This window comes from Rhamphochromis longiceps, linkage group LG4 (genome assembly GCF_057381845.1).
Source record: "Rhamphochromis longiceps isolate RC_006_pf linkage group LG4, R_longiceps_female_GT1.1, whole genome shotgun sequence".
NCBI lineage: Eukaryota > Metazoa > Chordata > Actinopteri > Cichliformes > Cichlidae > Rhamphochromis > Rhamphochromis longiceps.
This window is the reverse complement of record NC_140560.1, coordinates 19,779,964-19,803,527: the sequence shown is the minus strand read 5'-3', so window position 1 is coordinate 19,803,527 and position 23,564 is coordinate 19,779,964. Positions and strand designations below refer to the sequence as shown.

The 23,564-nt window shown below is 38.0% G+C and overlaps 1 protein-coding gene across 2 annotated transcripts; it reads right to left on the bottom strand.

The window, feature by feature from the left end:
- Positions 1–10,615: 10,615 nt before the first annotated feature.
- On the bottom strand, positions 10,616–12,000 carry LOC146671449 (beta-galactoside-binding lectin-like). 2 transcript variants are annotated; one of them, XM_085405170.1, is made up of 4 exons: positions 11,931–11,997; positions 11,775–11,784; positions 10,943–11,114; positions 10,616–10,762 (listed from the first exon to the last, which is right to left on the bottom strand). In XM_085405170.1, exons 1-4 carry the CDS (start codon positions 11,995–11,997, stop codon positions 10,616–10,618), a joined length of 396 nt encoding a protein of 131 aa, XP_085261296.1. The 2 variants fall into 2 exon arrangements, with proteins under 2 accessions (XP_085261296.1, XP_085261297.1); XM_085405171.1 differs by lacking the exon at positions 11,775–11,784 and having other exon boundaries at positions 10,943–11,130; positions 11,931–12,000.
- Positions 12,001–23,564: the final 11,564 nt, after the last annotated feature.

Below are 23,564 nucleotides of genomic sequence, written 5' to 3'. Positions count from 1 at the left end.
CCTGACAGATGTAATAGGTCAAGTCGTAAAGCTGAGAAGAAATGAGAGTGCTGTGTGGTCTTGTCTCTTTGCACTCCAGCAGAAGGCCACAGTATATAGAAGGTAGGCGGTGCCTTCAACCTGAATGACATTTCAAACGGCCAGTATAACTGTGCTACTGCACAGTAAAATTTGCAGTGTTAAAATAACACTTAAAGAGTTGAATTTAACACTGGTCCCGAGTCTATTTGGTCCCATTTGGAATTGGTGTTAAATCAACTCTTTCTATAGTGTTAAAATTTTAGAGTAAAATTAACTCTAAATAGAGTGAAAATTTAGCACTGAGTAACACCGCATAGTGTTAAAACAACTTAACACTACTAGTAGTGTCGTATTATTTACTCTATCATAGTGATAAATGAACTCTATTTGAGGAAAATCCCACTGATTTTTAACACTGAACTGACTTATTTGAAATGAACACTGGGGGTTCAAATAACTGATGAGAGTTGATGTTACTCCATACTGTGTTATTCATACACTGATCTCTAGTGAAAAATTAGCTCTCATAGAGTAAAATTTTTAATTAATTTTACACCAAGTAGTGTTACTAAAACTCTTCCTGTAGTGTTACCTTTACACTCAATTTACCATTTTGCAGCATGAAAACTTGGTTTTTAATCATTCTTTTACATATAAAACAAGAAAGCAAAAACCACAACTAGATCATACATTTAACAGCTTTATTTTCATGTCAGGCTCAAAATATTATATTATATTTAGCATGCTAAACTCCTACCAGCTGACTTGTATATGGAATATAGACCATAAAAATGTTAGTAGTTAACAAATACTGCCCCTGTTGGTGAAGACTGGCTGAATGCTAAGAAAAAATATTGTGAGAAAAATAAAAGAGCTAAATATGCTTTTTATTAATCGTAAATGACATGTCACAACCATATTCACTTCATGACACTCCAGCAAATCTGTCACTGGCAAGTTTATGAATTCTGGATGTAATGTAAAGTCAGACATTTAATTAATAATCGTGAATTCACTATTTTAATGAATCACAAAATAACTGTAATTTGTGCATGAAATCAACACAAAGTGGACTGTAACAGTGAGGTGCTTTGAGGAATACTACACTACTACTAAACGTTTACACTGCAGCTTACCCCTGTTTCACATAGAATTGGAGTTCTGGCTTCTACATTATTACTTAATTTAATTTCAACCTTTAATGTGATTTAAATAATTGTAACCCTTTCCAAAAATGGTTACAATTATTTGGGGTTCGGGGAAAAAAGCCCAGTTAATACAAAGTATTTGCTGTGTTCTGTTTAGTTTTAATCCAAAGAGGAAGATTGCAATGCAGCCTTTGTTCAGCTATTATACCGGGAAAGCGAGAACTCATAACAGAAATGAAACAGGGAAAATGTTAGCATGTTTATCTTGCTGTCTAACAGATAATGTTTGTGCATATGTCTTCTCATCTACCATACCTTTCCAAGCAAATTCTCCCCGTATCCAAAAAAGTGATGCAAGGTGCTTATTATAGCCTGCCTAATTTATCAATCTAAAGAGGAAAGAATTCAATGCAGCCTTTGCTCAGCTCTGATACAGGGAAAGAGAGAAGGTGTGACAGAAATGACACAAGGAAATGTTAACATGTGTTTATCTTAATGTCTAACAGATAATGTTTGTGCATATGTCATCTCATTTACCATATCTGCACTGCTTCCCCAATTACATTTTCCCCATATCCAAAATAGTCCAAATGATACAAGCTCCTTATTATATCCTGCCTATAGTATCAAACTAAAGGGGAAAAAATCCAGCAGATAACTGACATGCCTATGTATGTCCATGCAGACAGGAAGATCTTTAGAGCTGATTTAAAATTGTCATTTGATGGCTTAGACCAGAGGTGTCGAACTCCAGGCCTCGAGAGCCGGTGTCCTGCAGGTTTTAGATAGACTGCAACTCTGCTTCCTGGTCCCAAATCTGGACAGTTATGTAGTTATGTTTGGATGGGTTTAATAAATTTGGCCAGATTTTTGGAAATGAGAGCTGCTCCCTTCAAAGTGAAATGGATGCTGTCTCTCCTAACAAGACTAGGTTTCCCCCAGAAAGTTTTCCAATAATCTATAAAGCCCACATCGTTTTTTGGACACCACTCAGACAGACAGCAAATTCAAAAGAACGTGCAGCTAAGGATGTCACTCCTGGTCCAACTGGGGAGTGGACAAGAGAAAACTACAGATTCTAGCATTTTTTGGCAAAGTTGCACACCATCCATCCATCCATCCATCCATTCGCTTATCCTTTTCAGGGTCGCGGGGGGCGCTGGAGCCTATCCCAGCTGTCATAGGGCGAGAGGCGGGGTACACCCTGGACAGGTCGCCAGTCTGTCGCAGGGCCAACACACAGGGACAGACAACCATTCGCACTCACATTCACACAATGGCAATTTGGATTTTCCAATTAACCTATCCCCTCAAGCTGCATGTCTTTGGACGGTGGGAGGAAGCCGGAGTACCCGGAGGGAACCCACGCAAACACGGGGAGAACATGCAAACTCCACACAGAAAGACCCCAGCCTGATGTTGGAATTGAACTCAGGACCTTCTTACTGTGCGGCAACAGTGCTAACCACCGTGCCACCGTGCTGCAGTTGCACACCAATTCAATATTAATTTTAGATTTATGTTACTGGTTGTCCTTACTGCCAATGTGAATTATAATTTTATTCAATTTTGCATTTACCGTTAGCCGGTGGGGAAAAATGGTCAGTCACATGAACAGTTTGGTAGTGTACTGGGGCTTCTGTTTAAGTATATTTCCTCCTCCTCATCATCCAGCCACCCTGTGTTCCCGGCTGCTTGGGACAATCTGCCGGGGGAGAGCTAATGGGCCCTACACTACCTTTAGCTGCACCAGCTACAGGGGCCTAGCTAGCTACGAGGTTTTTAAGGGTGCGAAGCCAAGTCTCCAGTTCAGTAATCCTGGCATCCAGAGCTGCCAATCTCTACATTTATTATAAGTATCAATACTGCTAAAGGAAGTCGAGGAGTAACACACTGAGCAGGAAAGTGCAGGAGGAACAAGTAAAGAGGCCATGCTACTAGTGAGTCAGCTACAAACTAAGCTAACCTAGCAAATCCCCAAAGACACAGTGAGGTGAGGAAATACTGTGAATATAATTAGCGGGAGAATCAACAAAGAATGTGCTTTGGATAAAGTGAAGATGTGAAGATTACACTATGAAATAAGCAGTTATATATAAGTTGTTAATTAAATTGGCTACGTAGATTAATCAATCAATCACTCAGTCAATCATTTCATTTATTTATACACATATTTAAAAACAACACAGGTTGACCAAAGTGTTGTACAAAGTAAAAAGTAAAACAAACACACACAAAGAGAACAAAACAAAAACTCACCCACACACGGCACAAAAAAAATGTTGATTTATGTACCTGTGCATTTTCAATTTTTGCCGTTCCAGATGTTTTATGTTTGTTTTTCCTACAGGTGCAGCAGTTGGCGATACATTGTGCATTTCTATTTGTATTATATCCTTTTACTATGTCTGAACCTGAATCCTCCCTTAATTATGCTGCAAAAGACCAATGCTGCTGGGGGCTTCCCTGAGTGTTTCTTTTTTTACTCACCTTTTTCACTCATTTATCTGCTTACATATGCATTTAATTAGTAGTTATTATTACAACTTCCTATTTGAACTGTGAAGTTTCTATCTTTCATGCCGAAGGAAAACCCAGTGTTTGCAGAGAATGCTACTTGTCTGACTGCATCGTGCCAGGAGGGATTATGGTGTGGGGTTACTTTTCATGAGTTGAGCTCAGCCCCTTACTCTCAGTGAAAATAACTCTGGCATTTCCAGATCAGTTTATCTCTAGAAGGGATTTAAATGGTCTTCATATAAGAATACACAGAACATAAAACATTGCAATGCCAAAATATGGTCACACAGTTTCCAGTTTTGGAGCCTGTCAATTACTGAAGGCTGTTTATATTGTGATGACTCTGTCTGCCTGACTATCTGTGTTTGAAAATATAGTGCAACTTTTGCTATTAATCTACAAAACTGACCATAGATACCAGCAAAAGTTGGGGATTGCACTCTCACACTATTTTGCTCCATTTTTTGAGATTTTTAGTTGAACTTGGAGCTACCTACAGAGTTTTGCTCTCGTTAGACATACATACAATTTAGGATTAATTATTCATTTAATAATATCAAGTAGAATAGATATATATTGTAATTTGATCTGTAGTACAAACCTTGGTACATACAGTTACTGTGAGTCAAAGCGGACCCTCATGTTATGAAATATGACCCATAATAAGAATTAAATTACAGACCACAGCAGTGACAGTTTCACCTATGAAGTAATTTCACAGGGGACGCCCAAAGGCATCATAAAACATTCCATGTTAGTGTAACAAGAATAAGGAGTCACCAGAGTCATGTTTTTTCATAAAAGAATGTGTTTTAAATAATGTTGCTGCAATAAAGAAAGAACAAATGGAATGTCTTGGGAATTCAAACAAATGCTTTAGTACTTTCAGACACCTTACAGAAAAACTTGATCACACTTTATTTGATTTTTGCAAGCAAAATCAGAATCAGAATCAGAATCAGAATCAGAATACTTTATTGATCCCTGGGGGAAATTATTTTTTGTTACAGTGCTCCATTTTAAACCAACATTAAGACAAGACAGACAATACGCTAACTAAGAATAGTACAATATATACATATATATACATACATACATACATAAGTCACTTATAAATAAATATTTGGAAAAGAAACATGTGTAGCAGTAGCAGCAAACAGTGTGTTAAGTGGATGCGTTGTACAGGGAGATGGCCACAGGCAGGAATGGTTTCCTGTGTCGTTCAGTGGTGCTTTTCGGTAATCTCAGTCTCTCACTGAACGAGCTCCTGTGACTGACCAACATGTCATGGAGTGGGTGGGAGGTGTTATCCAACATTGTCTTTATCTTGGACAGCATCCGCCTCTCCGACACCACCTTGAGGGAGTCCAGCTCCATCCCCACAACATTGCTGGCCTTACGGATTAGTTTATTAAGTCTGTTGGCATCTGCGACCCTCAGCCTGCTCCCCCAGCATGCAACAGCATAGAGGATCGCACTGGCCACAACAGACTCATAGAAAATCCTCAGCATTTTCTGGCAGATGTTGAAGGACCTCAGTCGCCTCAAAAAATAGAGACGACTCTGGCCCTTCCTGTAAAGTGCTGTGGTGTTTTTAGCCCAGTCCAGTTTATTGTCAATGTGTACTCCAAGGTATTTATAGTCCTCCACAATGTCAACACTGACCCCCTGGATTGAAACAGGGGTCAAGTGTTTCCTGGTCTTCCTGAAGTCCACGATCAGTTCCTTGGTCTTTGCCACGTTGAGCTGCAGATGATTCTGCTCACACCACGTGACAAAGGAGTCGACCACAGCCCGGTACTCTGTCTCATCATCCCTGCTGATGCATCCAACCACCGCAGAGTCATCAGAAAACTTCTGAAGATGGCAGGTCTCTGTGCAGTGGCTGAAGTCTGTGGTGTAGAGGGTGAAGAGGAAGGGGGAGAGGACAGTCCCCTGTGGTGCCCCTGTGTTGCTAATCACCTTGTCAGACACACACTGTGGGAGACGTACATATTGTGGTCTTCCTGTCAGGTAATCAACAATCCAGGACACCAGAGAAGCATCCACCTGCATCGCTGCTAACTTATCACCCAGGAGGGTCGGCCTGATGGTGTTGAAAGCACTGGAAAAGTCAAAAAACATGACCCTCACAGTGCTCGCCGGCTGGTCCAGATGGGTGTAGACACCAAAATCTATCTCTTCCCTGCCCGTCGGCCTATCGCAGGAAGGAAAAATATATGTCAATGCTTTTGCATTCTTTCGGAAATGTAGCTGGGTAATTATGTCATTGGCATCGGTGAGCCACTGTCAATATGTGACATATTGAAATCGCGTTTGAATTTGCGCTTGTTTTTTTGCTTTCACTTTGCAATCGCGCGAACTGTGTATAGAGAGCGACAGCACTGATCTGTGAGTGATGATAATTTGTGCACCAATTCCTCTGACATCGTCTTATCAATCGTTAGCTTACTATGCAAACATGACAAGTGAAATCTCCCGCAGCAAGCTTAAACATGTGAGAGGTTGATCGCGCAGAGAATCGCTGAGCTTATGTGAGTGCTTGTGTAAAAGCATTTCAGTTCTGCTGAGCCAAATAAGACAGGTCAGGGTGAAGAAGTGACAGCCAAAGAAAAGCTTACCACAAAACGGAAAAGTTATGACAAATCAGACTATAAGGCAAAAAGAAAGTGCAGCTTTATGGTTTCATGGACAAAATAATTTCTGTGGCTGCAATATGACGAGCTAAATAACCAGGGCTGCACATAAGTGGTCCGCAGGTGCGCATTCGCTGTCAAAATAAAAAACACGCACAAGGGTTAGGGTTAAATTTAAAAACTGTACTTTTGAGTTAAAATATATATTTATAATTTTAATAAATGACAAATTAAAAAGGCATGAACAATTTTTTTTTGTATCGAAAAAATATCGAACCGTGACACCAAAGTAATCGAACCGAACCGTGAATTTTGTGTATCGCTGCACCCCTTATATATATATATATATATATAAGGTGAAAATACAGGCACACACTCTCATACCTGAAACTCCTTTCCCTCACAGAAAGGAAAGCAATCCTCATGTTGCTCCTTACACCAATTGCCTGCCTCCAAAGAATTGCAGACAAATTTATTTATCTGTCCCTTTGCATTAAAGCGAGCGTTGAAATGAAATGCAATTCTGTCCACGCTGGGGCCAATATCCAGCGTGAATCTGCAATGTACAGACACACAAATATTTATTACATCTTATATTCCTTTTAGCATGCGTAGGAAGGACATAGGGCTGAAATAAACTGAAATACAGATATAGCATTTTTGACACACATTTGCAAATAATTTTGCTACAATAAATTTAAAGGACCATTCACCCCATAATCAAATTCTAATGACATGGCCTCCTTGTTCACCTGATCTGAACCCCATTGAGAACCTGTGGTCCATCATCAAATGTGAGATTTACAAGGAGGGAAAACAGTACACCTCTCTGAACAGTGTCTGGGAGGCTGTGGTTGCTGCTGCACGCAATGTTGATGGTGAACAGATCAAAACACTGACAGAATCCATGGATGGCAGGCTTTTGAGTGTCCTTGCAAAGACAGGTGGCTATATTGGTCGCTGATTTGTTTTTGTTTTGTTTTTGAATGTCAGAAATGTATATTTGTGAATGTGGAGATGTTATATTGGTTTCACTGGTAAAAATAAATAATTGAAATGGGTATATATTTGTTTTTTGTTAAGTTGCCTAATAATTATGCACAGTAATAGTCACCTGCACACACAGATATCCCCCTAAAATAGCTAAAAATAAAAATAAACTAAAAACTACTTCCAAAAACATTCAGCTTTGATATTAATGAGTTTTTTGGGTTCATTGAGAACATGGTTGTTGTTCAATAATAAAATTATTCCTCAAAAATACAACTTGCCTAATAATTCTGCACTCCCTGTAGAGTGTGGGAGGAGCCTTCAACCTGAGTGATATGTGAAACAGCCAATAGGATTGTGCCAGTGCTAAACACCCACTACCTTACTCATAGTCAAATTATAGACCATAAATAACTAATTTAGAAGTTAAAAAATGTTTGCATATGTTGGTGGTTAACATCCCACTGTTACACTGTTTGTTTGAAATGCCTCCAAAAGACTGTCTGAACTTGAATAAACCTACAATTCTCCTTCTTAGATCTTCACTGACTCTTTTGGACTTTTCAGTTGTTCTGAGGGGTTAAAATGGGACTTGACAAAAATTACAATAATATCTATTCAGAGCTCCAGGAGATTTTCTTTGTGTAACGGTTGTGATGAGCTGACCTGTGTTGCTGCTGCTTTGAAGTTTACTGCTCTTTAATGATTTGCACAACTAAATTCAACAAGGTGTAAGCAGATGCATCCCATAATGCTTTCCATTAACTACTGTTTATATTGTCTTTATCATATAGAGTATAAAGTTGGTATAAAAACTGAATGCAGTGAATGAGTCAAAGTATCACCAACATAAGTTCTAATTTACCTGAGCTGCACATGATGTAATAGTGACCATGAATGCACCGTCACTGTGCACCAGTGCAACACACACACACACACACACACACACACACACACAAATTATACAAGGCCTAAGGTTCAAGAAGCCAAAATGCAATTCAGCCTTTGCTAAACTACTGTGAAAGAGAGAAGGTGCGACAGAAATCATAGGGAAATGTTAGAACGTGCTTATCTTACTGTCTAATAGGTAACTTTTATGCATATGTCTTCTCATCTGTCACTGCACTCCATTTAAAAAAGGATAAATGATACAAGGTCTTTATTTTAATTTGCTGGGTTTATCAAGCCAATGAGGTCAGAATGCAGTTCAGTTTCTGCTCAGTTCTGATACTGGGAACACATAGCAGAAATGAAATAGGGAAATGTTAGCATGTGCTTATCTTGCTAACAGATAACTTTCATGTTTATGCATGCCTATGCAGATGAGAAGGAAAAAGAAGTAATTATTGTACATATATGCTGTATGGTGAACATTTTGACCTTAAAAGATCAAATATTCAACATTAAAATAATGTTTAAAAGTGAATACAAACATCTGTTTTAATTAAAGCACAGTTCAATTATAGACTAAGCTTGCACCAGCTATCAGTGTTTAAGTTATGTATTAAGAATGTCTATAAAACACAGACAAGTAAAAGTAATATTAATAGTAATACAGAGCAAGAAAAATGACCTTGACAAAACCACGGGGCAGCTAAAAACAGGAAGGTTTCTGGAAATGATTTTAAATAATCATTTGTTGGAAAGTATACAGAGTTTAAAGGATGACATGAAGTCTTGAAGCCTTGAGATGATTATTCCCATTGTTACCATCTTGGCTGTTTTGCTAAAATGGTTGGAGGGGAGAAGAATTTGAGGGGAATTTACACTAAGCAAAGTTGATCTGAGCACCCACTGTCCTCCAGTGATAACACTAAGGTACTTCAATAATCCACATTCTGCAAAAACCTTTCACTACTACTTCCAATAAAGAAAAAGAGACAACTATTATTACACTGTTATAACAAAATGTGATATAGAAAAATAATCACATATGACTCGCCTGAGTTTATTGTAAAAGTGGCAATTTGTTCTCACGTCATTCAAAAAGCAATCAGTATAACTAAGTAAATAAATATCCTACTCTTCTTGGGTAAATGCAATAATATCAGAGTATTTGTGGGGATATTTCTCCAGTAAGTAGTAGCTTCAAAAGTAGAAGTCAACAACATTGCTCAGCATTTCTTAATAAATAGCAGTAATCAACTCACCTGATATTTAAAATATTTAAGTTTCCTTTTCAACGGTTTAAAGGTTCAAAACATTTAAAACTGTACCCTATCCACTTTCTCAGAAACCAAATCTGCTGTAAACCAAAAGAAGTTTACTTAAAAAAAAAAGAAAGATAATTTTTCAAAAAGAATTATTGAATCCCATTTATTATGTATATGTACCACCAGCAGCTGGAGTCATTTTATTGAAAGCTTTCTCCACATTCTGAGACTACACTGAAGTAAACTGCAAAGTTGCCATCAAAATGACATCAAACCACTTTTAGTGTTTTCTATTCCAAGCGTTGATTGATATTGCATTAATAATTATAATTATCAATTGTAGTTGAGGAAGTATTAGAAATACAGCAGTGAGGTGAGTGTTTAATGGTTGTAGTGGTTATTAATGGTTATGTCCCGACAGTCCCACAATTTTCTTGCCATTTTCACATTCATTAAAATGAATGACTGTTTCATTTCATGTCTGTTTTGTGTTAATTTCTTATATAAATCTGTGCACGATGTTGTGTAGATATTTTTCTCCAAAAATAAATCCTAATAAATAATAATAATTCCAAAATCCTGCTTTGAAAAACATTAATTAAGGATTAACAGTTCATGTATAGACTAGTAGATAGATTAGTTATATGTGAAAAATTAATCTATGGTATAAACACTTCTCATAACTTAAACTGGACCCAAAACTGTGAAGGTATGAAATATGACTTGTATGTAAAAGGTCAAATCACAGAGCGGGGCAGTGCCTGTGTTTCACTGGGAAAGGATGAAAGGCATTGTAAAACAAGTATAAGGAGCCACCAGAGTCATGTTTTTTTTCATAGTAGAACATGCTTTATTGATGCTTTTGCAGGAAAGAATTGAAAAGTAAAAAGTCTTGGAAAATACAAATAGTGAATAGTGAAGCATTTAAAGGCACATTAAAGGAAACTTGATGATAGTTTACTGTATATGATTCTTGCAAGCAAAAAACTACAAATCCAAACCAAAAAATCCCTTGGACTACTTTAAAACTGCACAGTTCCATAACAGGATGTTCAGTCATCTGTGTGCAGAGCTAAAAATCTGCTGCCAGACAAACAGAAAAATAAAACAAGAATTTCAATTCAGCAATTCAAGGGTGGATGTCGTTTTACTTGATCTCAATGCTTCTGATGACAGCATCCCCATGAAAGCCCATGACAGAGTATTTCTTTGCACCCATGCGATTGGGGAAACAGAACGTTGAGCCATTTGATAAAGTCACCACAAACTCTGAGCAAGTGAACTGAATGGAGATCTAAAAAGGCATTTTGAGTGAGAGAAACAGAGAGACAAAGGATGTGAACACTGTAATATAGCTCAGAAAAAGGTCAAATAATGACGTTTTTAATGTAATCAAAGATACCGTGACACACATTTTCCAACAGAGATTGCATGAAAGAACAAGGCTACAATACGGACAAACACACTCTCACACCTTGAATTCCTTTCCCGGGCTGAAAGGAAAGCTTTTCTCATATTGCTCCTGATGCCAATTGCCTCCCTCAAAAGAGTTGCAGACAATTATATTTATGTGTCTGCTGTCATCAAAACGAGGGTTGAAATGAAATGCAATTCTGTCCTCGCTCTCACCAATATCCACAACAAACCTGCAATGAGAGAAAGCTATTACATTACATTATACAGTATTTAGGATCAGAAAATATGGGACTAAAATGGACTGACATAGAGATACAAAATTATCGGCACAGATTTGCAAATAATTTTGCTACAATAATTGCCCCAAGATAGTAAATCTTAATAAAATGGTGACAGAGTGTGATTACCTACCTTTCAGGGAAAGTTCACCCCCAAATAAAAATTCTCATATTTGCACATTTTATATCAGTACCTTTCAAACTTCAGTTACCTTAACCTCCTAAGACCCAAACTCTTTCATGGCATGCATTTTTAATTTCTCTTTTCTATTTGGGCTGATTGGGACCTGATGAATGAAAAAAAAATTACCTGATTTTTTTTTTTTTTTTAACCTAAGTTTTGTTTCTGAGAAAAATTAGACCCACATGAAAGGACATTTGCTTTAAATTCAATAGGACAGTGGCACAGTATAATGTCCTCGTAAGTGGATATCGGGCCCTTGTAGAGCAAAATTTAATTTAATCACCCAGAATGTGATGTCCACGTATGTGGACAAAAGATCCTAGGAGGTTAAAGAGATACTTTACAAAATCTAATTTTCTAATTTTTCCTCTTACCTGGAGATTTAGTTATCATTTTTGTGCAACTTTTCTCTGTATAATAAGATGTACATTTGTGGAACTTTGATTGAAAGTACAATTACTCTTGTTACTCCAAAAAAGTCTCCAAAAGCTTTTTATTATAAATATATTTTATTTTTCAACTTTACTATGACTCACTCACTAATTTAAAAATCCTAATACATCTTATCCTTAATCAGTATTTACCAGATTTGATGACTCCAACAACAGTCAGGGTTTGTTCGACCTTGAAGGTCATGTTCTTTATTATCATATCCTGTACAGATAAAGACAGGGATTTTTGGTGATACTGCACTGGACAGTGCTGTTTACTGGCTGAAGCTGAAATAATAAATGACTCCAAAAAGAGTCAATAGCATTACAAAATAGTGATGCACCCATAATAAATAATGCCCTGCATCAACCATCTGTAGCTGAGAAGACAAAATAACAATTAAGAAATGATTAATGCACACATATGCTCTGTGATGAATATTTCAATGATAAAAGGCCATCAAATAAATCCAAAATGTCAGAATTATGAAAAAACAACAAACCTAAAAGCATACTGCTTATACTTTAGTTTAAGCATAACTCTGCTGATTTAGTTACATCAACCTGGAAAAGAATAAGCTTGTACCATCTGCTTAAGACTGTATATATTTACTTACCTTCATCATCTTGGCATATGTAGTAGGTTAAGTACAGCTGAGAAGAAATGAGAGTTCTGCAGGGACTTAGTCTCTCTGCACCCAGGAAGACTGCATTATATAGAGTGTGGGAGGAGCCTTCAATCTGAATGACATTTCAAACAGACAATATTACTCTGCAATTGCTTAAGACCCACTATTTGACCCATTGTCAAATTATAGACCATAAATAAATAATTAGTAGTTAACAAATACTTGCAGATGTTGGTGAAAATTAGTTGTTAACATCACACTGTTACATTGTAACCTGTATTTGTTCTTTGGACTTTCCCATTGTTTGAAATGTCTCCAAGAGACCCTCTCGACTTGAACAAGCCAGTGTGGATCACATAAAATCCCAAATAAATTCAAACTTGTGCATCCCATTCTTATTTAGAAAGTCATTAAAGATGCATGGGTACAATAATTCCATCATGGAAGAAGAATAGTTCAAAGTAGGGCTGGGCCATATCATACCGTTCACGGTAATACCGGTATAATGTTGGGCAACGATAAGAAAATGAAATATCGCGATAGAATATGGGTCAAACTCGCATGCGCAGTGCCTTTGTTTTCATACGCACATGGCGGAAAAAGCATGGCGGCGACGGAGAATGAGAAGGGCGAAAGTGGATCGTTGAATGAAATGGATGAACCAGAATTGGTTTGTAAAAATGCTGCAACTTCCGTGGTCTGGAACTGGTTTAGCTTTTCGCTTTCACTGGAAATGCCTTTTGGTTAAACTGTCAGCAAGGAATTTGCATTTGCACTGTTACATTTTTATAAAGCTTTAATGCACATAAAAAACAGCTGCTTGTTTAAGTGAAAATACATTGATTTTTTGCGCTAATAAAGTTGTGGAGTTGTAAAGTATTTTGTCTAGTGTCAATTATATCGTCAATTATATCGTCAATTATATCGTCAGTTATATCGTTATCGCAAATTTTCAAATGTATATCGTGATAAATATTTTTGGTCATATCGCCCTGCTCTAGTTCAAAGAAATTGACTCAAATTACCATGACATTCATGCCCATTATGACTGTAGAGAAACATTTTTAAACTACGAGTGAACTCTTTATGAAACATTTTATAAAGTTTAAAAGGGTTTAAATTAATTATAATTTAATTATAGTATGTTTGGTAAATGAGATATAGTTCCTTTGTTACTGAAATTCTTTTTTTTAAGTTGACATTCATTCTATAAATGTTTTAAACTTAGTGCCCAACTTTATATAGCACATTTAACCTTATTTCAATTAACCCTTAATGATATAAGAAATCAACAAGATTTTGATTTTAGCCATTTACTGTATGTCATTTACACTTTTCCAAACATATTTACCCCTGTATCCAAAAAAGCTCAAACACTACAGGATCTTCCGCCTAGTTTATCAATCCAAACAGGCCAGAAAGCAATTCAGCCTTTGCTCAGCTGTGATACTGGGAAAGAGAGAAGGTGTGACAGAAATGACACAGGGAAATTTTTTGCATTTATTTCTTTCCCTTTCTAAGAGATTACTTTTATACATATATCTTCTTATCTACAGTCCTTTCCAAACACATTAACCCGTATTCAAAAAAATTTGATATGATCTGACAGGTTTGTGTTGTATTCTACCTAGTTTATCAATTCAAAGAGGCCAGAATGCAGAAATGACACAGGGAAATGTTCTTACTATCTTACTGTCTAATAGGTAACCTTTATGCATATGTTTCCTTATCTAGTCACTGCACTCCTTTCCAAACAGGTTTAGTGCTTCATTGAAAAAAAAAAAGGCCAACATGTTCTGAAAGGTCTTTTTTGTGTTCTACTGAGAAGGTGTGACAGAAATTACAGGGGAATGTTAGCATGTGTTTATCTTGCTGTCAAACAGATAACTTTCATATAACTTTCATGTCTATAAATGGCTATGCAGATGAGAAGACAAAATAAAGAGTTAAGAAGTTATCAATGTACACCAAGGTTTTCATTCGTTTTTATTTAGTTTCAACTTGAGATTTTCATTTAGTTTTTATTTTTTTGAAAATGCTTAGCTTCAGTTATAGTTTTAGTCTTTTTTTGTAATACAAGTTGCATACAAGGGGAAAGACTGAACAAAAGAATTCAAAAAAGTTATGTGTAACAAAATCTTGTAATATCACAAATCAGGTAACCTTTTTTTAATGTATTGATTTCGGGAAGATGAACAACCATCCATAACAGTCAACTGTAAACGATGTATGGCAGAGTAATCTTGGAATTAAGGAAAATTCAGTAAGCACAGTGAACATAATTACAGCAGCACCTGCAAGCTTATGCAAAGGGTTAGCTTCCTTGCCTCCTTGTTAGTTTTATTATCAATTTCTGCTTTGCTACATCCATCGTAACCCCCATGAGAGTATTGACTCTTGGCTTGGCTGCTTGCAGAAGTCAAGTCGAGTAGCGCAAAGTCTATGGTGATCGTCTATAGAAAGAGAAACATGTTTGATAAGTTTTTTTTATTAAGTTACACACAAATAGCATTCTCTGCCAACAGGCTCACAGAACATGAATATGTAGAAACAAATAACAGACCAGAACCAAAGAAGCAATGTGTACAAGCAGGTGACAAAGACAAGTTTGTACAACACATGGCTCCGTAACAGCTCCAGTGTTTCCTGGAATTGATTCGGAAACACTAACAGAGTTATTACCTATCAGTGAAATTTCCCCCAGATAGTCTTGGTTGAGATCTGGTGACTGTGGAAGCCATGGTATATGATTCACATCATTTTCATAATCAACTATTCCCTCTTCAAATACTTAGTCACAGGCCAAAGATAATCTCTCATAGCAACTTTGCACTGATACGACTCTTTTCCCTTTGACAAGTGGACCCTAACATGGGAGCAAAGTGCAACAATGGGGGTGCCCAAATTGACAGGCTGCATCCTCCTGAGGACCCGGCCTTCACGACCTACGTGGCCCGGGTCCTCCGAAGGCCGGGTAGCCTGAAGTGATCGGCTGTGAAACTGGACGGTCTAGCCTTCAGTTTTGCGTCACCAGCTGTCTCAGTGGAGTTTAATAAACCCAGCTGTCTGCTCCTTCCTATCTAAAATATAACAGGACACTGGCGTAAATTTTCAATCATCTCACACTTCTGTTTAATCATTTTTTCTGTTTGACATTTATTCAGCTGTCTGAAAACTATAACTTTAATCTCAGCCAAATCGATTTACTCACAAACAAATAAAACACTGAAAAAAGCCAAACAATAAAATTTTTAAGCTATCTGAGTGACTTAAATCAAATCAAATCAAATCAAATCACTTTTATTGTCACATCACATGTGCAGGTACATTGGTACAGCACATGTGAGTGAAATTCTTGTGTGCGAGCTTCACAAGCAACAGAGTTGTGCAAAATACAATAATGTAAACAAGCAAAATACAAGAATGGCTACATCTGAAACTAATAAATATACGTACAATATATAATAGTATATGCATTTCTGGATGTGTATACTAAATATTTTTCTACGTGTGTGTGTGTGTGTGTGTGTGTGTGTGTGTGTGTGTACACATATTTTACAAATTAAATAGAGTCAACAATAAATAAAATATATAAAAATATACAGAGTTGAGACATGTGCAAAACAGTGGCATTACTGTACAGTATGGAGTGCATAATGTTAAAGTTCCAGTAGTGGAGGTGAGGTTTCTATGAAGTGTTCAGCAGTCTGATGGCCTGATGGAAGAAGCTGTCTCTCAGTCTGCTGGTTCGGGACCGGATGCTGCAGAACCTCCTTCCTGATGGAAGCAGTCTGAACAGTTTATGGCTGGGGTGACTGGAGTCCTTGATGATCCTCCCCGCTTTCCTCAGGCACCGCTTCCTGTAGATGTCCTGGAGGGAGGGAAGCTCACCTCCAATTATCCGTTCAGAGCACCGCACTACTCGCTGGAGAGCTTTGCAGTTGTAGGCGGTGCTGTTGCCATACCAGGTGGTGATGCATCCAGTGAGGATGCTCTCAATGGCACAGTGATAGAAGGTCCTGAGGATGCGGGGGCTCATGCCGAATCTTTTAATCTTTTATTCGACTTATATATCATGTTCAACCTGAGAAGCGAAAGACCGCAGAGGGGTTGAAAACGATGTACCGGGAGTTTGCTATTCTCGCCCCAGCTAACTATCGAGCTGGTGGGTAACAGACGTCTCCGAAAACGTCTGAACACTTTTGCAAATATGTGATATCTTGATAAGCTGAGCAGATATTTGAAGTTTACACAGCTACATTCTCGCCTAAAAATATCTGAAAAGTTTATTTTGTGACCCAGAAAGAGTAATAAGAGTAATATTAAAACTAAGTAGCTGCCGCCATTGCTGGAAACTGGAATTGGCTGGGCTGCGCTATGAATTTTGGGATATGGTGGGCCACGAAGGATACACCCGACCCATCCTTCAAATCTGGGGAAAAGGAGGACGCATTTGTCAGCTGCATTCAGGTTATTTTCCAACCTGTTTTGGCTCAAAGGAGCAAAAGAAAAATCCTCATCAATGTTGGAGTAAAATCTTGATGCTTTTATTGTACATACGCTGATAATTGTTGCTCTTGTGTCATTGTAAACCAGTAAAAATAAATAAATAACACATTGGGATCACGCTGAAGATCACAGACCACAGCTGAGCCATCAGGTGGGATAAAGGAGCTGGAAACATCACCTAATAAAGAAAAAAGACAACAGACTGAATGAAAAACAGAAGTCGCCTTCATTGCACATTTTTGACCAATCAGAAGTCCCCTTCTTTCACTCTAGACATTTGACCAATCACCGATCAGGATGAATTGCACTACCGTATGGTCCGTCCCCCTGCCCAAATCCTGACCGGGGCATAGTGTTATTATTATTACTGTATTATGGTTACAATATCAGTAGTGCCAACATGACCAATTATATTTGCGATAACAGGCCAGAAATGCTTGTACGGAAGAGGATTAGGGCCACTTGTTTATCACACAAATGACATCTAATGAAATTTTCCATTCAACATTTGAACGAATCCCCCAGCCAAATAATGATAATAATAATTTCCCGAGCCTTTCGGTTCACACAGAGGAGGGTCAAGGTTGAATGCACCTGCCAGAACTCAACTTTAGGGTTTTTAATGCTGTTAATGCTTAACAGAAAACTCAGCTGTACTGCTGTCCTGCATCCCACTCTGGCTTCTTATTCTTATATTTATTTTAGTTTGTTTTCCAGATACAATAAAAAAAAAAAAAGACTATAGTACCTCGGACTGAAGTGGAGACCTTCTGCTTTAATTTAAGTGGTTTTGCAGTTCGACGTTATCAGAGGCTCAAAATTAACTAACTGACAAGCAGTTTCAGACAAAAATAGCAGCTGACTCATGATCATTTATCATTGGGGTGAAACACAACACACACACGCGCACATTATCATAAAAGACTGCAGTTCCTAGTTTATATTAAATCACGGGTGAAGGAAGAGAAGGAGAGCCTCACCTGCTTTATAGCTGTGAAAGAAAACCTGTAAGACAAGCATAGGTGTTTATGTAGCTCTTTTTTAAAGGTGTAAAAACTGGCAAGTTAAGTTGCTTGTGTTTCTTCCCCTCAAAAACCTTTTCACATGATGAACACAAAAGACGCAACCAATGTACAGTATATACAGTGGCACATTTTTATTCATGGATCATACAGTACAACACACACCAAAAACATTAGTCCACCTCCTAATCCGCTTCCTGTCTGTGTTCTGGGTCAGGCCAGAGAATCTCATCCACATCACAGACTACATTGGCCCTAGCCAGGCAGCGGGGGTAAAATCCTCTTGCATGCCTGCTCCACCCCTGGCATGCATCTACTGATATATCTAGGTCTTCCATGACCTGGAGGAGGTGCACACGGACATAAGGTTCTCTGTCGTACACCATAACTCCTCTGTTGGGTTTAGAAAGGAAGAGTATGCAGGCAGAAAGATGTGCACAGACCCTCCACTCTGACCAAGGACATTTACAATAGCCCAATGGCCAGTTATGTTCCTCCACCTCCTCCCTGGTGTCTTAGATCTCCTTCTCCTCCTCGACCTCTTTCTTTGCATGTCTTTGGATCCATTGAGCTGACTTTGGCCCTTTTGTCTATCCATCAAAGTTTCTGATTGGTGTGTGATACATTTTGACTCCTAGTGTTTCCACTTTGTTAATTGTGTGCTAATTGAGCTAAAGCTGTGCTGATGTGAGTTAACATTATTGACTGCTAGTGCTTTTTAAGTAGTCGCATGGTGTCAGTACTGACAAACGTAGAGATCTGTGTGTAGAGTTTTGCAGTAACAGTTCACCACATCTGATTCATGTGGCAAAGCAGGGGCATAGTGTTTATAGCTCAGGGAAATGGGTGTGCTTTTTGGAAATTAGCTTTATGGTTTTGAAATTTGGATTCACAAGATTGGTTATAGTGTTTAAGCAATCGAGAAAAACTGTAACAAAATTTAACCGAACACCTGTTCACTAAGGAGTGCCAAAATGAATTAAACAAATATGTCATTAAATAATTAATTGGGTAGGTAATTAAAGTTTGAAATAATTAATTAATTCAAAACATAAATAATGATAAAATATGAATTCACTTCATTTATATGTTTATGCATATTTTACTTACTTTGAATTTTAACCAATTAATGTTTATCACATTTAATTAACTCATAATAATTAATGACACATTTTACTTTCAATTATTTAATGACATTTTTTTATTATTTAATTATGTGTTTGGTTAAATAATTTTGGCACTCGTGGTCCTCCATAATCTCACTGCCAGCCTAGCCTCCTCTTGTTTTTTTTTTTTAACTATCCCCTTTGATGACTAATTTATATAAATTGTACATTATTAAAAGTGTTGAGCAGCCAGCTGTGCCACTTTCACTGAAGTCCGTCCACTTTATTTCTCTGAAATCATCAAAGCTTTTGGGGAAAACCTATTTATTTACTTCAGGAATTAAATGATACACAAAATGTGTCATATGGAGCTAACTGGTAACTCATTACTGCTCACAAAAAAATGACAAGTGACAAAAAGTGACAACGACCAAAATGAATCCTCTAGAGTAACAAAAAGTTTCTGATTTGCTTTACCTTTTCAAAACAAGGTTTTTTTGCGCCAGTTTGTTTGAGGAGAAATGAGCTCAGCCAAAAGATGAAAAAAATGAAATAAGAGAAAAACATATAAACACAAAGGTGTGCCAGCTACTTACAAGTAGGCCCAGAATGCAAAACAATATCCTTTGCATCCTGAAAATAAATATATGCACATTAGCAGGCAATCCAATTTGTTTTCCTGTTCCCACGAGTCCTTGTTTGAGTTTTTACCTGAACTATTCGCTCCTTGTTGTGCGTCTTCACATCTCAAGTTGCAAAGTTTACCCAAGTTTTCTTCTCTGTTGTGCGCTCACAGCCTCTTACTAAAGTACAAGACTAACCCTGGCAGCAGCAGCAGACTCCCGCAGCACAGAGGCGTGGGTGTTATTGCAGTCGGCAGAGTGAGGTTATAAAAGTATGGTTCGGGGAACCCCAGAGGCCTTACAGCTTTTTCCGAGTGGTCTCTTTAAATGTTAGGCTTCCACTGATCAGCAAATGTGAATCTAGCAGTCCAAGTTAACTGGACTGGACAATCTTTGGTTGTCAAAATTTATTGTGAGGATAAGGAAAAACTTTATATACATAACTGCTGCTGTTAGAGCTGAAACTAGAAAACGGACTGCTTTGTGATTACTGTGAAGGGAGTGTAGTGCAGGCAGTGGCGGTCCTAGCCTGTTTGGCGCCCTAGGCGAACACTCCCTCTCCCTCTCCTCCTCTTCTTTTCTATTTTTTCTAAACTGAGCACCTGATGGCTTTGAACTTTTCTTGTCCATGTTCCATTGGTTTTGATTTTGCACTCCAGTATGAACACCCATCCCCGAACCCGAGGATCACCACAACATAACCTAACAGACCTACACCTTAGTTCACAGATTTGCTTTGTCTAAGGTGTATTTCTGGGATTTCGCACAACCCAGGATTCAAATCATGAATACATAATGGGCCTGGATTTACAACATTATGAATGAAATGTGCTCTATTTGGAAGCAGCCGCCCCCAACCCTGTCGACGGGGGCGTTGTGTGTGAGACTTTAAATCATCAAACTGTAAATTATAAATTTTAAATTGTTATTGATCCCTTTACCCCTGGTCCTAAAGTGTATGTTTATTTCCTTTCTCTTCTTATATATATTGTTTGTTTACTTGCACTGCTGTAACTGGAGCCTCATCATCTCGTCTCTATATACTGGACTGTATGTAGCGGAGATGACAATAAAGTTTACTTTGACTTCAGCAGCAAGCAGGCGCACCGAGGGCTCTCGCGCTCACTTTTCACGTATTTCGAAAAAACATCGGTGCAAATTATAAGTCTGTATCATGATGTCTGGTGTTTTTCTGTTTGTTGGTTTGTTTTTATTTCGTTTTATTTTGCGAGCTGGTTATTAGATGCTGCTCCAGCCAGCCAGAGATTCCCCCGCCGCCCCGCCCTCTCCTCCCTGTGCCGCAAGCAGCAGGCGCACCTCGCAAACGGAGGGCACCCTTACTCCCAGCAAATGGGCGATAGAAAACCGATCGGTGCCTATGCCATTCCCAATATGCGCTGGCATGACGTCAGGGCAGCATGAGTACGAGCAATTCTTTTTTTTTTTTGCCGATGGTGATGCCGCCCCCACCACGATGCCACCCTGGGCAACCACCCGTGTCGCCTGTATCAAAAACCGCTACTGAGTGAAGAGACATCTTTAAAAAATTATGAGCTAACAATAAATAAATAAATAAAATCCTATAAATTCACACATTTCTCTGTTCCAAATTATAGCACCAACCAAGCCTGTGTCATTATTTGGTCAATAGCTGCTTAAAGCTCCTCATTCCCAAAGTCAGGAGTACTGTGGCTCACTTCTTTCTGAAAATCAGAAATTCTCATGAGGCACTTATGATGATCTTAAATCATTACTCTAAACAAAATCTATCAGAAAGTGATGCATTTACTTGTACATACATTTACTTGAAAATGTTATTAAAACCCATAAACATCACAGGCTGTTGACTGTTGCTAATGCTATATCCATGCTTTATCAATGCTTTGGTTATATCGAAAGAGGTAAGACAAATGTGTGACCTACCTGCTATATCACAAACTAGCCAACTTCTATGTTTCAATTAACTTTTCACATAAATGAATACATTCATTTACAAATATGTACCAGTACATACTTGTGAGTAGTTTCAAACTGGATTTCTGTTGTACCAGCAACCCACACTTTGAGCATCTGCACCAATCATAGAAGCATGACTGAGGAGAAGAATAATGGACCCTGGGAAGTAGGCTATCTATTCGCTCATGAGGCTGTCTCTAAAGCATGATCTCACTTGAAACTTGTAAATTTACTATAAGTGTACTGTGTGTTTATAGATATTCTGCGTGTGGGTTCATGATGTGGTTTAACACAGGTTGCCTATGCTTGAAGCAAACTGTCAAAGTTGGCCTTTCCTCTGGAACTGACCCAGAATAGGCAAAAAAAATCTCACGCAGTATAAAAGAGTCTTTTAATAAAATAATAAGTTCAAGGTACTTAGAGAATGTGCACATTTGACAATCAGCAGATCTATTGCCACAGAAAATATGTCCATAGACAGAGTATGGTGTGCACTCACACGCATTCTTGCAGACACACACATAAAAAACACATTTTTGTATTTTTTTCCACTATTTACATAATTAGCTGTGATCAGAGGATTAGCAAAGTTGATCAGCTTACTTCTGAGTTATTATTCCACAATAAGTTGATCTAGGCACTCACTGCCCTCCAGTGGTCACAGTGAAGTACTACAACAGTACACATTCTCCAAAGACGTTTCAGCATTGGTGCAAGAAAAAACTGAGGCAGCTGTTATGGCACAGTGACGAAAGGAAAATCATGAGCACTGATGCAGGTGTGAAGGTTTCTGAGGATGTTTACTCTGAGTGTTGGAGATGTATAGCTTTTAATTGCCAGTTATTTTACACTGGAAGAAATGAAGCTTATGTATAAGTCTAAGAGGGAAGATTTGTAATATCTCATCTGCCTGCTTTGCTGGGTGTTTGGCTGCTAATCTATTCAGTACATCACTACCACTTTTCTATGCTCTTAATCTCAATACTAATATCTTTACTCTTGTCCATTCATTTTGTTGTCAGCCTCTGCCCTCACTGACACACAAAACAAAACAATGACTACACAACAGACTAGCTACACAAGAAAACACACTAAGTATACACTCCACGCTAAACATCACAAATCTCCCACATCTCAAAACTTGCTCTCTAACCCTCACTCGCTCTGTCTCGCTGCCATCACTACCAAAACCTTCGCCTCTTCCTAACCAACCAAATCCCAAGTGTTGAGTTTTTTTAAAAAATTGCTCGACGTAGTACGTTTTTCAACCAATAGCAAAGAGGTGACTTTTTTTCTTTATTTACTGTTTTTGCACTGTCATTAGAAAATGCTTTAAAAAATCCCCCCAAAAAACCCACCAAAAAAAACTTGACGATAGTATTTAAGAACTGGTGTATACTTTCAAGTCCAAACTTTCAACACGGCCTGAAACAGAGACTCAGCGTGGCTGCAGCTTGTTGCTATGTCAGTTTAAATCAGTCATGTGATTTGGAGGTGTGGCGTGTCTGTGGACCCCAGAAGGTTAATAACACTCACCTTCATTCCATTTCCAGAGTGTAACAACCAACCACCTGTGTGAAATATGAAATTGCCATGGTGCTGATCCATTTGGTAATGGTGGAGGCAATATATTCAGTTTAAGAATTTATATTCACTCTTAACTGTAACTATGTTCAAAGTGTTAGTGTTATCTTATTTTAATAAACAACACTGTCATATACAAAACTGGGGTAGCAAGAGATCATCTTAGGGTGGCACAGGCCACCTCATACCACTCTTCTAAATCCGCCCCTGACCTTGTGGTGTTTTTCAGACTAAGTCCACAATAATTATTGCAATTATTCATTTTAAATTATTAAAATTAGCTATTAAAATCATCTTCCATTACATCCACAGTAGTTCAGGAGTGCTAAAGGCTAATTACAACATAATGGCCTACCAG

Excerpts from the sequence above, each read along its gene's own strand:
- LOC146671449 (XM_085405171.1), bottom strand. The coding sequence starts at position 11,997 with ATGATAATAAAGAACATGACCTTCAAGGTCGAACAAACCCTGACTGTT. Across the intron at positions 11,131-11,930 it reads TGTTGGAGTCATCAAATCTG|CTTTCTCTCATTGCAGGTTT; the intron begins GTAAATACTGAT and ends GTAATGTAATAG. Across the intron at positions 10,763-10,942 it reads GCCCGGGAAAGGAATTCAAG|ATCTCCATTCAGTTCACTTG; the intron begins GTGTGAGAGTGT and ends ATGCCTTTTTAG.